Source organism: Pituophis catenifer, unplaced genomic scaffold (assembly GCF_029215685.1).
Source record: "Pituophis catenifer annectens isolate HBS135680 unplaced genomic scaffold, rPitCat1.0.hap2 SCAF_8, whole genome shotgun sequence".
Classification (NCBI taxonomy): Eukaryota; Metazoa; Chordata; class Lepidosauria; order Squamata; family Colubridae; genus Pituophis; species Pituophis catenifer.
In genome coordinates this window covers 27,416,229-27,433,148 of record NW_027256888.1, presented here as the reverse complement: position 1 = coordinate 27,433,148, position 16,920 = coordinate 27,416,229, and the positions used below count along the sequence as shown (strand labels likewise).

Below are 16,920 nucleotides of genomic sequence, written 5' to 3'. Positions count from 1 at the left end.
TCAGAAAAGTCAAGATGAGCCTATGGACTTCAGTCATGCAGTCACAGCCAGCACCTTGACTTTTTTTGACCACCCCTGATTTAATCAGGAGACAGCTTCCAAGCATCTTGTTAGAACAGATTTCACTAGATTCTGTCTTTGAGATTAACAAAACTATTCCTGAGGTGATACTACTTGCTTTTGCTACCTGAAAACCCCACAAATATGAATGTGGATTGCTAAATAATGTGTTGATTCTATACAGTGTCATGTTACTTTTTTACACAACTTTTTCAACCCTTTCAGTCAATAGTTTGGAATTTTTGAAAATTGGATTTCCAAGTTAGCATATACAAACAGAATGCCAACAGGTTTGAATATATCCCTTTGAGGCCTGGCAGTGATAATATGGGGAAATGTGTGGAAGGATTCTGGGTAATCCTCTCATAGGAATTGAGATACTTTATTTAGCTTGCTCTAGTTTATAACAACTAACAAATCATGGATCCCTTTCCAGGATGTGATGGTTGTTGGGGAACCCACTCTGATGGGTGGAGAATTTGGTGATGAAGATGAGCGATTGATCACTAGACTGGAGAACACGCAATATGATGCAGCCAATGGCCTGGATGATGATGAAGACTTCAACAATTCCCCTGCCCTAGGAAATAACAGTCCTTGGAACAGTAAAACGTCTACCAACCAGGAGACCAAGTCTGAGAACCCCACACCCCAGGCTTCCCAGTAGAGCTCCATACCCACCTCCTGCTTGACTGGTAACAGCAACTAACCTCCATCTCATAGCATTCCATAGATAAGCAGAACAAAAACCTCTAGATTTTCGACAGAGATAGAAGCTATTTCTAGATGTACAGCTATCTTTTTTGAAATTAGAAAAATAATTTATAAGCCCCAGGGAATGATCTCAGAAACTCTTGTACTTGCGATGATATTGGCACTGACCTCAGTGAAACTAAATATGTAAGTAGCACCTCATGACAATTTTTACATTTCGATGCAGGATTTTTCCCCAGGATAATCCCCTTTTATTCTATAAAGGCCATATCTTCTGTCAGTGCTCAGGATCGAATGAATTTTTTTTTTACCATGAAAGAGGACATCCTGGCTTTTTTTTGTTCTGCAATATAAATGGAAAGAGCAGACAATCTGGAAACAGCCCTTATTTTCTGTCCGTGTCATTGATTTTTCTGGCTATCCATTTGAGAAGGCAAGAGGCAGGAGAGAATATTTTTTTTTAATCAGGCTCCAAAAACAGCTTATTGTTATTTAAAAAAAACAGTAGCAAAGCTTTAGCATTTAGTCTACATATTCTGGACTGAAACTTTTCCCGAACTGAATCAGCAATTGAGGACCAGATCTGATGGTGGAGAATGCTACTGTAACATTTGGTTAAAATATTTTCTCAAAGAAGAAAACCAAGCTTTCTGGGACAGCAATGATTCAGCTATGATAATATGGGCTTTATTAAAGATCCAATCATTCTAATGTTGCTGGTTACAAAATACAGCTTTAATATTTCAAATGATAACTCTTTAAGCTGTTGCAATAAGATCATAACAATACCCCAATATCTTTTTTTGTGGCTCTGATCCATAGCAGAGCCAGTGTGTTACCACTCTGAAACTTGAAAACTCCAATTCCAAAGATGATTGGTAAAACTTCAGGTTTCTTGAAAGGGGTGTGAGCATGCATATCTAGCTATGTGACTGGCTAGGAATAATTGTGAGATCAAAGTTACACATGTTTCATTCTCCTGAAGCTGGTATTTGTAAAAAAACCCTGTCTTTCTCAACATCTCCATAATTTTCGCTTTTCTGACACAAGTTGACCTTTTGCCTTCTTTCTTTCTCTCCCTTTTCTAGTCTTCATTGCTTTCAGGCAAATAATGTAACAGATTCTAAATCAAAGTTTTTTATCCCCTTGTGAAAAGCACTGAAACAATTATAAATGCCATTTTGTTTCATCAAACACATAACAAATATTTTTATGTGAAAGGAGGGTAGCTGTACCCTATGAAAGTTTATGCTTTGTAAAATTGTTGTTGATCTGAATTTTGAAAGCCATGTAATCCATCAATTTTGTGAACGATTTGAACAAAAACCAATTTGGGTTTTATTGCATATTGTTTATTTGATTTTCTTCATGCGTTATCTCTTGTATAATAATACTTTTTGTAAAGCCCTTAAACTAATTAATTTTTGATTATAATATATTTATGTGAAACTTTATAAAATAAACTATTTTTTTCATTTACATAATATTTTCAATTCATCATGTAAAAATACAGTGAGTTGATGTGTTATGATACAATTGTATTTTATGTATGCTTTCCCAATACGTGTGCCAATAAACTATGTTAACAAACATGTTGTTTACATTTCCTTTCTAATAGAATATACAGCTATAAAAATATTGGTACAGTACATTTAAAGAGAGCTTACTAGAGCAGAATATTTGAGCAACACATTATTTTTTTCAATAAAATGATTTTTTTAAAAGAGTTTTATGAATTTACAGGAAAACATAAGGTGGCATTGACATGCAGGAGAACCAAACAGACATTTGGAGTGAAAGTTGTCAATGATTCTACACCTTCAGTACTATTCAGTCAATAAAAGTGGTAAATGTGGTAAGTCTCTGTAGCAATATACAAATGTGTTTCTTATCTGCATTACAGAAGCAAGTTTAGCTTTATTTTTGATTCAGTGTCAAATAGGACATGCTTGGCATTTTTTTTTTTAAATTTGATTTATATGCCGCCCTTCTCAGGAGACTCAGGGCGGCTTACAATTTTGTTTGTCAAATGAGACTGGCAAGTGAAGGAAGACCCCCCTCCCCAGATAGAAGAAGAAACCATGAGGCAGCAAATAATTCAAACACAATACAAATAAATACAAATGATTAAATCATAATTTAAATCCTTTCAACTAAAACACTAGCCTTGTCTGATTCATTTCCAGAACTGACAGCCCCGGGGGCGGGGGGGGGGGTGGGGGGTGCTAATCAAAAGGACTAACAAAACCACCAGAATGTAGCAACAAAGTAGCCAGATGCATAACACAGTGGCTGACACATAATACAGTAGCGATGTCTTGTGAAACCAATTACCATCTTGTTAAAGCAATTATTAGGACAAACAAGGCACAGGAACTAGTCAGATTTCCCAACTTCATTTCTTTTCAACAGAGATAAATCCTTTTTCCTTCCAAACAAAGCCAAACTAAGAAAAATTATCCCATCAATAGATATAGAATTAAAAAGTCACCAAATTCAGGAATTAATTATCAAAAACATGTGTTAAACTGAAAGGCTCAGAAAGAATATATAAACTCATATTTGGATGTCAATCAGCCTACCTTCTTCAGCCAAGAAACTTTGCTGAATGTCACTTGTCTTGGTTTCTTGCCATTAAAAGACTTCTTTCCAGCAGCTCTGCTTTGCTATTCCATTTATTCAAAGTGTTGTTTCCCGGCTGGAAGAATCCTCATCGGAAGGCATTTTCCTCCCAACAATTCTTCCCTGAAGGGGAAAGTGGAATCAGCTGTGTGAGTGTGTGGGGGGGGGGCATCCTCTACCAACAACAGCTGGATCTCACTCTCTTTGTGTTCTCTCTAGCTTTGGTATTGGTAGACCGGAGCCACCCAACAGCACTTGGTAAATAAAAGCCCTGTGAGAGGAAGGGGCCCTTATCTCTGGAAACAAGCAGGGGTCCTTCTGGACTTTCCTGAGTCTGAAAACTGTGAGTGAGGGAGAGGCCAGTGACAGAAGGTGTCCATACTTACAGCAGGGACCAGTAAAGTCCTCCCATATCATTTTTTTTTCAGTCTGAAAACTGCAGGCAGGAGAATCCCTAACTGGAGGTGCCCATACTCTGATAGGAAACCAGAGTCCTCATGGATCTCTTTTTTATATCCGAAAACTGCTGGCGCGACAGTTGTCTCACTAGGAGACTCAGTTCACTGGGACCCGGCAGAGCCAAATTGAATCCCTATATCAGAGGGGAAACATGGGATGCTCTAGCTCGAGGGTCATGGTAGGCTCCTCAATAAAAGACTTACTTGATGCCTAGGATGAAAAGAGGTTGCCTGTCCAGGTGGGCATGACAAAGAAAAAAGCACAGAGGCTATGTAAAAAGTGGGCTCTGCTTACCAATGAATATAGGAAACAGATCTGGCCAGAAGGCAGTACATTTGAATACTCAACCCTGAAAGCACTTAGGTGTAGACTGAAGCCAGCTCAACTACCCTACTGGTATTGCTGGGCTGAACTTTCCAGGTTTAAGGACCTAGATCTGACTAAAACACAGGAAACCCCATCAGCTCCAGACAGTTCAAAACCAAAATTTATGGCCCCTTTGCTAAGCAGGTCTGTACCTCAGCGACAAAGAGACCAGCTTGATTATATATTAACCCACACTCCCTTTTCCCCATCCAATCTAGTCACAAGGAATTAATTGTTGGTTTTCTCTTGGCCTCAGGAATGCAGAAACAGATATAAAATTTGGGAGGTAATGGTAGGAAAATTGATCCCTGCCATTCTAAAATTATTTAGCTGTACCAGATCACTCCATAAAAGAAGGCAGAAATTTCATGAGAAAAATATTCATTGTAGCTTATAAAAAATGTGTATTGGATTAGCTTCAATACTGAAATTCTTCTGGAGTTGCCTGTAACAATTACATTGATTCCTGATCATCAAGCAAAAATACCTCCTGTTCATATGACAGTAAGATCTAGCAGCTAATCCAAATCTAACATTGACTGGACCATGAATTGTCCCTCACCCCCTTTTCTGCAAATTGGATCATTGGATCACATCATTGTTTTTTTTTTGGCATGAGCTTCAGCATTTGGTATATACAAAATATTCTGAAATTTGCTTTGTCAATTGCTTCTTGACATCAAATGACTGCTTATTATTTTTTTCTTAATCTTGAGCATAAATTACATGTATTATCATGCCTTCACATCTATTCAATTTTAAATTGTCTCTTGTCATTGCTGATATAGGTTCTGTAATCTATATTAAAACCTCTTAACAGGTATAAGGATTGCCTCTCCTTATAATTTAAGAAAGTAAAAACTCTTGAAACGTAGTATTTCAAAAGAAACCTTTTTATTAAGCAGAAGGGACAGCAATGAAGTCAAAGCAAGGTCTGAATACCCTTAGGCAAGACAAGTAGGATTAAAGCAGTAGTGACCTCTCCCTTAAACCAGAATGCAAATTTTAGCCAATACACAAGTGTGAAGATGTTTTCTTTACTAGCTGCCCTGAGAACCCAAATACACATGTATTCACATCGTTATCCTTTAAAGTGAAACAGCCCACATGGCTGTCATAAACATTCCTTCACGTTAACGGTATCTCAGGGCTCTTTGGCACCAGGATATAGGTTGTAAAATATCTGTTGACACAGACAATGATAGTAAATCGAATCCAAGTCTCCCCCTTCTCCCAATTGAAAGGCAGTATCATTTTTAGGGATCTGACATGCTACTTTCCTTAGAAAATGAAAAGGTCCACCTGTAAAAAAACAAACATAAAATTTCATGATAGTATACTAACAAGGTTTGTTAGGATATAGGGAGTGAAATTTTCTCAGTAAGGTAGGAGCCCTAACATAGTATTTAGCGACCCATTCGTTATGGGCTGATGGTAAATGTTTCCAAGCGACTAAGTATTGGATTTTCCTTCTGGATCCTAGAGTCAAGGATTTCCTTGATTTCAAAATGTTGTTCAATCATGATGGGAACAGGTGGTGTAGATGCAGGTGGTCTGAGGGATGAGACTACTTCTCGCTTGAGTAAACTAATGTGGAATACTGGGTGGACTTGTCTGAGTATCTTTGGAAGGAGTAGTTCAACTACTACTGGATTGATGACTGAGTGATGGGGAAAGGTCCAATGAAATTTGGCCCTAGTCTCTATGATGGTTGTAATGATTTCAGGAATTTTGTAGATAAGTATACTCTGTCTCCAACATGGAAAGGTTTGGGTTCCATCTTTTTCTTGTCAGCTTGAATTTTAAAAGCCTCTCTAACTTCCTTTAAGGCTAATCTAACCACTGGCCATGTGTTTTGCAAATTATCCATCCACTCCTTAAGTGAGGGGAAGGTGGGTTCTTCTGTGGGTAGTTCAGGCATGGGACTGAAATCCTGACCTGTTACTACTCTAAAAGGGGTACATGCACATGTTGTAGAGGTGATCTGAGAATCATGCAGAGGTCCATCAGGCACAGAGGCAACGACAGGGGAAGGGGATCAAAATGATAAGGCTCTGCCCATTAAAAAAAAAAAAACCTACAGAGCTTCCTGTTTTGTCCACCTTCCCCTTCATTGCCTCCAAGCCTGATGCCAAAAGGGAAACTCTGCTTCCTCCCCCCCCCCACGCAATGCCAGAAGCCACATGCCACCTCCCTTCACCTCCACGTGCCCCCTGCCAAGCCTGTGCGATCTCATACCCATGGCGGCTGGCAGGCAGAAATCCCTGCCCTGGTTCCCATGCCCTCTCCTTCCCACCTCTTCTTTCCTCCATGAACAGGTAGGGACGTGGCTTTCCCATGTGGGGGTTGGGTAGGGAAAGGCCAGCAAGCAGGGACAGGAGGCGCCAGTGCCACCCATGGCCAGCATTAGATCCACGCTGCCACTTCGGCCCCGCCCCCTAGGCGTGCACACAGCAGGCTCCAAGCGCATGAGGACTGGTGTCCTGGATGAAGGGCAACACTCAGCAAGCAGTCCCCAGGGATGCCAATTGCCAGGTCCTGCATGCTCTCTGCCTCTTGTGCACAGGCCAAGGTGGCACTGCAGATCTAAGGCTGGGCCCCGGGCGTCACTCTAGGTGAGCAGCCAAGGCAAGATAAGGAGTGGCTGGGATAGGGGTAAAACCAGTGCTTGAATGTACAGCATTATTAAACGCAACTTCAGCAAAAGGTAAAAGTTCGGTCCAGTTGTCCTGTTGAAAATAAATAAAACATCTTAGATATTGTTCTAACACCGAGTTTAAAATTTCAGAATTTCCATTAGTATACATGTGGTGGGAGAAGCTCAACCCCTGGTCAGTACCAAGTTAAGTCCAAAAATGCCCTCCAAAATTTGGAGGTGAATTAAACCCCTCTGTCGGAGATGATCCTTTGTGGAGTTCCATGAAGTCGATAAATGTGTATTAGGAATAATTTGGTTAAACGTTTAGCAGTTGGGATCTTTTGGCAAGATATAAAATGTGCCTGTTTTGAAAACAGGTCTGACACGACCCAAATAAAAGTATTTCCCTCATTGTTTGGCAATTCTACAATGAAATCTATAGCAATCACTCTCCATGGCGCTGAAGGCTCAGCTACCTTCTGCAATAGAACTGGGATTTTCCCCTGACATCTTTTTGCTGCTGCACAAAATGGGACAGCTAGCTACTTAGCTTTCTATGTCCTTTTTTAGTGATGGCCACCAAAATTGTCTTTTAATTCGGTGTAAAATTTTCACAAACCCAAAATGTCTAGCTAATTTGGAGTTGACTTCCCTCACAACCAAGCCAAGTCTTCTTTCATCAGATAGCTGAATTTGTGGTTCAAAAACCATTCATCAATGGCCAATGCTTGTTTAAAAGTTTGGGTGGTGTCATTGTCCATCAATGTTTCTTGTTTTGCCTGGGATCTGATTATTACTTTAGCGGCTAGTTGATTGTTTTGTACTATGGGTTTGATTACATCTGACTTCGCACTATTGTATTGCGGTTTTCTGGATAGAGCATCTGCCAGAAAGTTTTTCCCCCCAGGGAGGTATTTTAGAGTAAAATCAAACAGTTTAAAGTACTGAGCCCATCATATTTGTTTTGGGGAGAATTTCCTTGGGGTCTTTAGTGCTTCTAGATTTTTATCCAGACTTCAAAAGGGGTCTTAGGGCCTTCTAGGAAGTGCCTCCAGGTTAACAATGCCCAACGAACTGCATAAGCCTCTTTCTCCCAAATGGCCCACCTTTAGTGTCATTCAACTTTTTGGATGTGTAAGGGCATGGTTGTAGTTGGTCTTGCTCATTTTTCTGAAGCAGGACCGCTCCTATTGCCACATCGCTGGCATCTGCTTGTATGACAAATGGTTTCTCCGGGTGTTTTAGAATTGGTTCTGCTGAGAACAGCCGTTTAAGTTTTTCAAATGCCGCCTGGCATTCCATAGTCCAGTTCAATGGATGCTTCAGTTTAGGGTTGCTCTCCCCTTTCATTTTTAAGAGCTTGGTGATGGGGAGGGCAATCTTAGCGAAAGCAGGGATAAACTGGCAGTAAAAGTTGGCAAAACCCAGGAAGCTTTGTCACTGTTTACGCGTGCGTGGAGGTTCCTAATCAAGTACAGCCTGCACTTTTAGAAGTTCCATTTCTATGCCCTGGTGTGAAATGCGGTACCCCAAATAGTCAACCTTCTCTTGGTGGAATTTACATTTAGAAAGTTTAGCATAAGGTTTGGCAGAGTGGAGTTTGTTTAAAACCGCCCTAACTAGTTTTACATGTTCTGTTTTGGTCTCGGTATAGATTAAAATCTTCAACCTGCCGTCACTTGGCGAATTCTCAGCTGTGGCTCAGGACTTCATGGCTTCCATGACAACCATGGACCTGACCCAAGTAGTTCAGGGTCCGACCCATGAGGGGGGACACACGCTCGACCTGGTGTTTCTCTCAGGGCAGTAGAGACATGATCTGGAATTAAGGGGTATAGAGGTTTTCCCTTGTCGTGGTCAGATCATTTCCTGTTGAGGTTGGACTTTAAGATGCCACTCCTCCATTGCAGGGAGGCAGAGCCAATTAAGTGGTTCCACCCCAGACACCTAATGGACCCTGAAGGGTTTCAGAAGGAGCTTGGGGAGATACCTGACTCCCTTGTCCACAGTCCGGCTGAGACCCTAGTGGCTGCCTGGAATAGGGCGGCATCTGGGGCATTGGACCAGATTGTGCTTTTGCGGCCTCTCAATGGCAGTGGATCCAGGAAAGCTCCCTGGTTTACCGAGGAGCTCCGGGAGATGAAGCGCCAGAAGAGATGTCTAGAGCGATGCTGGAGGACCAGTAAATCCGAATCTGACCAAACACTCCTGAGAGCTTTTATTAGGACTTATTTAGTGGTGATACGGGTGGCAAAGTGCTCACATTTTTCTGCACTTATTGCATCCACTGATTCTCGCCCAGCCACCCTATTTAGGGTGACTCGCTCCCTCCTTAATGCAGGGGGAGCAGAGGAGCCCTTGCAGGGTAGAGCTGAGGAGTTTGTGCAGTTTCTGTCGGATAAAGTCGCTCATATTCGGATGGACCTGGACTCTGATTGGGCAATACCGACCAAGATGATGGGGGTGGGTCTTAGTCCTATTGTGTGGGAGGAGTTTGAGCCAGTGACTCCTGAGGAAGTGGACAAGGCTGTAGGTGCAATGAGTTCCTCCACTTGTTTGTTGGACCCGTGCCCCTCCTGGCTGGTTTTGGCCAGCAGGGAGGTGACACGAGGCTGGCTCCAGGCTTTAGTTAACATGTCCTTGAGGGAGGGGTCCTTCCCGCAACCATTAAAGGAAGCGGTTGTAAGGCCCCTCCTCAAGAAGCCTTCCCTGGACCCAGCAGAATTAAAGAACTTTCAGCCAGTCTCCAACCTACCCTTTGTGGGAAAGGTTGTAGAGAAAGTGGTGGCACTTCAGCTCCTCCGTCATTGGATGAAACGGATTATCTGGACCCTTTTCAGTCTGGCTTCAGACCTGGCTACAGCACAGAAACTGCCTTGGTCACACTTTCTGGTGAGCCCGAGATGGGGGTCATTCCTCTATCTTGGTGCTACTTGACCTCTCAGCAGCTTTCGATACCATTGACCATGGTATCCTTCTGGGACGACTAAGGGAGTTGGGAGTGGGAGGCACCGTGCTGTGGTGGTTCTCCTCCTATCTCTCTGGTCAATCACAGTCGGTATTGGTAGGAGGACAAAGGTCGACCTCTAGGCCCCTCGTTTACGGGGTGCCTCAGGGCTCGGTCCTCTCTCCCCTCCTATTTAACATCTACATGAAACTGCTGGGTGAAATCATCCGACGATACGGGGCGGGGTATCAGCAATATGCTGATGATACCCAGCTGTATATCTCCACCCCCCGTCAGTTCAGTGAGGCAGTGGATGTGATGTGTGTGGCCTGGCGGCTGTGAGGGCCTGGATGGGAGTCAACAGGCTCAGACTTAACCCAGATAAGACCGAATGGCTGTGGGTATTGCCTCCTAAAGACTATGTTGATTGTCCATCCTTGGTCCTGGGAGGGGAGAAATTGCCCCCCTCAGAACGGGCTCGCAACCTGGGTGTCCTCCTAGACTCACAGCTAAGATTGGAACAACATCTGACAGCTGTGGCTCAGGGGGCCTTTGCACAGGTTTGCCTGGTGCACCAATTGCGACCCTACTTGGATCAGGAGGCTCTCCTCACAGTCACTCATGCCCTTGTCATCTCATGGTTGGATTATTGCAACACGCTCTATATGGGGCTACCCTTGAAAAGTGTTCGGAGACTACAGTTGGTCCAGAATGCAGCCAGGTGAGCTATTGTGGGTGCACCTAGATACACCCACATTACACCAATTCTCCGTGAGCTGCACTGGCTCCCTATCGATCTCCGGCCGCAATTCAAAGTGTTGCTTATTACCTTTAAAGCCCTACATGGCTCAGGGCCAGGCTATCTTCGAGACCGCCTTCTACCGCACAGCTCCCAGCGACTGGCAAGATCCCACAGAGCTGGTCTCCTCCGGGTCCCATCAGCTAAACAATGTCGGTTGGCCGGCCCGCGGGGGAGGTCCTTCTCTGTGGCTGTCCCGGCTCCCTGGAACCAATTACCTCCTGAAGTCCAGACTGCTCCCACCCTATTGGCCTTCCGGAAAGCGGTGAAGACCTGACTTTTCCGGCAGGCCTGGGGCCGTTGATCTCGCTACGGCGATCTTGCGAGACCTGGCCATGGAATGGAGTGTATGGGTTTTTAATGTTTTCTTTAAAAAAATTTTTACGGGATATTGTTCGCATTGTTTTTTTGCTGTAAGCTGCCCAGAGTCCCTAGGGAGTTGGGCGGCATAGAAATGCAACTAATAAATAATAAAATAAATAAATAAAATGTTGTCCAAATAGACCAGGACCCTCTTATACAAATGCTGATGTAGCACTTCATTTATTAACTGCATAAACACTGCAGGGGCTCCTTGTAATCCAAAGGGGAGCACATTGAATTGGTAGCAGCCGAGGGGGGTGTTAAATGCTATTTTCCACTCATCCCCCTCCTTAATTCTGACACAGTAGTAAGCCTCCCTTAAGTCTAGCTTTGAAAAAAAATTCCCTTTAGCAAGGTGTGCTAACGTATCTTTCATAAGAGGGAAGGGATACATGTTCTCCACACTGATCATATTCAGGTTTCTAAAATCAACATAGGGACGTTTTGAGCTATCTTTTTTTCTCTAAATAACACTGGAGCTGCAATTTTTGGTCGGGCTGGCTCGATGAAACCTCTTGCTAGGTTTTTCTCAATAAATGTTCTCAGTTCTTCCAACTCCCTCGGTGACATGCTGTACATCTTGGGCTTAGGGAGTTTAGCACCAGGTAAGATTTCTATCACACAGTCGGTGGCGCGGTGGGCAGGGAGCTCGTCTGAGGCTTTTTCGCTAAAAACTTCAGCCAAATCCTTGTATTCTATGGTTATGCCCTCACTTGGCATGGCGTGACCAGGCATGGCTTTTTCTCAGTTCTCTGCCCCCTCAGTTCCTTTATGTGGATTCTCAGCAAAAGTCACGTTCATCTGAATTTTTTTTTTTTTTTGCAAATTTTTTTTAAATTTTTTTTCCAAACACACAAATTACATCTTTTCAGAACAGAGCTTTGATCTGGTCATCAATTTGTTCATTTTTTGTCATCTTTACCAAAATTTTATATATTCTATTTTATCATATCCTTCTTTCTTAGTTTTATATCACATATTCCAACTAATACCATCTTAGAAAAAATTTACTCATATTTGCTTAATCAAAAAACAACCACCCTTCTATTAACCCCCCTTAAATCTTAACAATTAATAACCCATACTACATTTCCCAATTCTTACCCTAAGTCCTCACTGTTAACAGTACAGTTTAAACATGTTTATATATGTCAAAATTATTTCCATTTCTAAAACTTCCTTACATTTATTTATTACTTCATATAGTTCCCATTAAATCTTTATTCCAGTATTACTTTATCAAATTTAAATCTTATAAATCTTTTTGTTTATAAATCATAATCATATATTGTTTTAATTTTTCTTTTCTTTTTTGCTTAAGTAAAAAATACTCAATTTATTACAATTGTTATACATATTTAAACAATATCCCAATTATTATGGCTATCAGTTTTCTCAAATATACCATCCAGCATCTTATTAAAAATCGATTCATTATGTCTATTATTATATTTCCTTTTTACTTGGTCTAATTTAACCTTTCCTTTTATCATTCCACTGCTATTCCCAGTGTAATCATCTTTATTCCACTGTTAATCCCAGTGTAATCTTCTTTATTCCACTGCTATTCCCAGTGTAATCATCTTTTTTTCCACTGTTAATCTCAGTGTAATCATCTTTATTTTTTCCCCCACTGTAAATCCCAGTGTAATCTCTAAAAACCTTCTTTTATCATTCTACTGTTAATCCCAGCATAATCATCTTTTACTTAAATAAATACATTATTAAAAGTATTCAAATTGTTACAATTGTTATAGTTATTTAAACAATCTCCCAGGTCTTTTTTTTTTTTAATTTGATTTATATGCCGCCCTTCTCCGGAGACTCAGGGTGGCTTACAATGTGTTAAGCAATAGCCTTCATACTTTTGTATATTTATACAAAGTCATCTTATTGCCCCCACAAACTGGGTCCTCATTTCACCTACCTTAGAAAGGATGGAAGGCTGAGTCAACCTTGAACCTTGGAGAGATTCGAACCAGCAGTAAATTGCAGGCAGCTGTGTTAATAACAGGGTGTGTAGACCACTGTACTATCAAGGCTCAAGTTATTATAACCATCAATTTTCTCAAGTAATACCTTCTAACATCTTAATATTAAATTGATTCATTATATCCATTAATATATTTTCTTTTAACATAGTCTATTTCTTGTATGTTTTAACTTCAATCCATATTTCATTTCTAAGTATCTGTAACATATTTCTTCTCACATTTATTGATCTCAATATAGTCATTTTATAAATTCAAGCCCTGAACTTTTTTATTTTCCTTAATATCTTCCAACCTTTTATTCTTTTATCATTCACTGTTAATCCCAGTGTAATCATCATTATATTGTTATAATCTCAATATAATCTCTAGAGACTTCCTTTTTATTATTACTATTCACATGATCAATTATTTATTCATATTTAAACACATTGTCTTTATCTTCTTTATTCTCCACCTCTATATCTTATTCCTCCTTCTTCATTTTCTTGTCCATTTATGTATACTAGATTTTAACTTCTGTATCCTCGAATTTTTGTCCTCTGTGCAATATTATAATTATTTCTCTTATTTCCATTGTCTAAGTCAAATAGATCAATTTGTTCCTTTTCTGATTCCTGCGCCATTTTCCTTTTAAAATTAATATTATTCCAATTATAAGAGTTTCGTTATGGAACCTTCTTTTTTTTTTTTCTCCCAAAGTCAAGCTGCTTGTAGGCAAGAAAATCCTCCCCCATAAGTTCTCACAGATTTTATCTGTAAAGTCCACATTTTCCATAACAAAAATCAATATTCCTTTTTACTCCAGATGGTGTCTCTCTGCAATCCACAATTTCTGGTTGTTTAAAAAGTATCCTTTTTGTTTCAATTACATAACAATCTTATTTAGCTTCTCTTTTTCTTTTAGGTTTAAAAATATCAAATGATATTTAAATTCCAGTCCAAATTTAAATAGCTCTTTTCACTTCTTTTTTCTTCTCCTTTTTTCCTTTTATTTGTACATCAGTTCTTTTTTAAAAAAGCTTATTATCCATTCCCTTTGTTTTTCTTAAAATTTAAAAAGAAAGAAGAAAGAAAAAAAAAGATCTCTTTATTTCTTTTCAATTCTTTGACCATTATCCAATTGTTTAAGATTTCCAAATAGTTTATTCAAAAATCAATTTTCTATCGGGTTGTTGTCTCTTAAAAGTTACATTTCAAAGTCTTTTTTGCCCCACGCTCCTTAGCCGCTATTTATCATTAGGGGTCTTATAATTGAAAGATGTTTCCCTTGTTGTTGTTTCATGCCTGGGTTAACTGTCACTCACCCGGCTTCAAAAAACTCTGTTTCATTTCTCTCCTCTCTCCAGCTTTATGCTTAGTCCGGTTGTCCCAGCTTCGTGTCAGCCGCCATGGCTGCCATCCCCCGCCACCGAGTCACAGAGAGTTTCCTCTGACCTTCAAGGAACTTGCCTGTTCCTCTTGGTCATCCGAGGTGCCTCTCTTTCTTCCCCGTCCCTGCAGGACGGTTCTGGTTCGCAGACCCCTCTGCAGCAGTTTGTCAGCCGGGGTTTTCGCGGACCTCATCGGAGCCCGCTAATTCCCCAACTGTCTCGCTGCAACACCAAACTGGAAGTCCTTCATTCATCTGAAATTTTATGATGCCTTGTTTCCAATTGATTTTGGGGCTCCATTTCTTCTGCCATGCAAGGCCCAAAACTAACGACCATTCCATGGCAGGTGCCACTATAAATGTAAGCATTTCCTCATGGCTTCTGATGCCTATATGTAGAGGCTCAGTGGCAAAAGAAGCTGGCTCCCCCTCTGCTATTGACCCATCTAGTTGGCAGAAAGCGATGGGTTTTTCAGCTTTCTCACGTCAATCCCCAACTTCCCTACTAGGGTTGGGCTGATCAAACAACAGGTGCACCCTGAGTCCACTAGAGCGGAGATATTTATCTCCCTGTCCTAGTTTGGGATAAATAGTCTTAAGGGGAGGGTAAGCGGTTTAATTGGTTTGCTTACCAGTGGTTCATCTTCTGGATCGCTTCCGAATGAGTGTGATTCCTCCTGCTGAGATGCCAGGGTTTCCTCCCCAAAGAGGGGAGGGGATGGAAATTCTATGATCTCCCTGCTCATCAGGGCAGTCTCCTTCCCACGCCTGCCCTGTTTTGCAGGGTTCTCCTCCGGTGGGTGGTTCTGGGTGGATGTTTGCAAACAAAACTCTGTAGCTCAGTGCCCCTCTTTTCCACACTTGAAACAGGCTGAGAATCTTGGAGAGAATGCGGTTTGTGGTTTGAGGGGCTCTTGCTTCCATTTGGGTGGGGATTTCTTCCATGCTTGCCCCGCTCGGTACTGGTTTCTGGCCATATCGATCTCAGCTTCTTCAGCGGTGACATACCACTCATGTAGGTGTTTCGGTGCACCTCGGGCCATGCAGGCATTGTATAGATCATCACTCAGCCTGTCATTGAAACAACTCACCAAAATATATTCTGGCCAGTTCACACAACACGCGAGGTCCCAGAATTCTTCAGTATACTCTGCTACTGGCTGTCGCCCCTGCCTCACTACCTTAATGCAGTTGCGTGCTTTGCAATCTGCAAGTGGGTCCTTGTTTTATTAAGCAGAAGTAATAACAACCCAGTTAAAGCAAGATCTGATTACCCTTAGGCAAGACAAGTAGGATTAAAGCAGTAGAGACCCCTCCCTTTAAGTCAGAATGCAGATTTTAGCCAATACATGTGTGAAGATGTTTTCTTTACTAGTTTCCCTGAGAACCCGAACAAACATGTATTCACACCGTTATCCTTTAAAGTGAAACAACCCACATGGCTATCATAAACATTCCTCCACATTAAGAGGATCTCAGGGCTCTTTGGCACCAGGATATAGGTTGTAAAATATCTGTTGACACAGGCAATGCTATTAAATCGAATCCAAGCCTCCCCCTTCTCCCAATTGATTGGCAGTATTACTCTTAGGGATCTGCTTTAATTTTTGGTAGCCCCCATCCCAGGTGATCGTTGGGCTCCATTTGTCTAGCCAAGCCAGTTCCAGTATGATGGACTCTGTCATTTTTGGCACCACTACTAACAGAATCAGCTCCCAGTGGCATCCTATCTCTAGTTTGACAGGTTTGGTGACAAGCGCAGCTGGGCTCCACCCTATTAGTGACCCATCGAACTGTTCAAATTGTATAGGGCTTGCTAGGGGTCTCGTCTTGATGCCCTGCTTAGAGACTGTGGAGGGGCTGATAAGGCAATGGGTGCAGCCTGTGTCTATGATGGCTTCTACTTCCCTTGGGCTCCTGTCTCTGGCACTATTATTTTTGACTTAATAGTGAAAGGATGGATGACTTCACTTAACATTGGGTCATTCTCACTGTTGTCGCTGCTGTCACCACATGTCAGGGGCTGGAGTTCCCTCTTCCCCTTTTGGGGAGGGGAGACCTCAATGGCTTGTCCGGCAAATTTCCCCTTCTCTGTTGTCTTTCGCTGTGGTCTCTTTGGCTTCATGGGGGTTCTGTCAGGCCTGCAAGCCATCTTTTGTATTGGGCCTTCAGACCTGCCACATTTACCACTGTGGGAAATTGAGAGGGGGGATTGTATGGAGCATGGGTGATATACAGTCATAATAACATTCCTTTCTTAGAGATTCAAGGACATCTTGCCCTGCACCTGGGAGGTTGGAACTTGGAGACATCTCCAGCTGGGATGGTGCTTTGATTGGACCATGTGATGGACTTGTGGGTGTTGGGCAGGGACTTGAACTTTCCTTTGGGTGGGGAAACCCTGGAAGCTTTCAGATTCAGTTTTCCCAGATGTGCCAATATTACATCTCTAATAAAATGTAACTTTGAGGAAACTCAAGCCTCAGCATTTTCTTTCAATGGGGGTGTTACTTGGAACACTGACAGGTTTGACCTCTGACTTGTGGCACAGGGGCTGGGGCCAAGCATGCAGACGCTTGGTGACCCTCT

At 41.8% G+C, this 16,920-nt stretch overlaps 1 protein-coding gene across 2 annotated transcripts in view; it reads left to right on the top strand.

Moving 5' to 3' along the window:
* Positions 1-727, top strand: part of LDB2 (LIM domain binding 2) — a 580,079-nt gene extending 579,352 nt beyond the window's left edge. For both annotated transcript variants that reach the window (XM_070948509.1, XM_070948508.1), the window contains exon 8: positions 497-727. In XM_070948509.1, coding sequence (XP_070804610.1) covers positions 497-727 — 231 coding nt within the window. The remainder of the gene's footprint in view (positions 1-496) is intronic.
* The last annotated feature ends 16,193 nt before the right edge of the window (positions 728-16,920 follow it).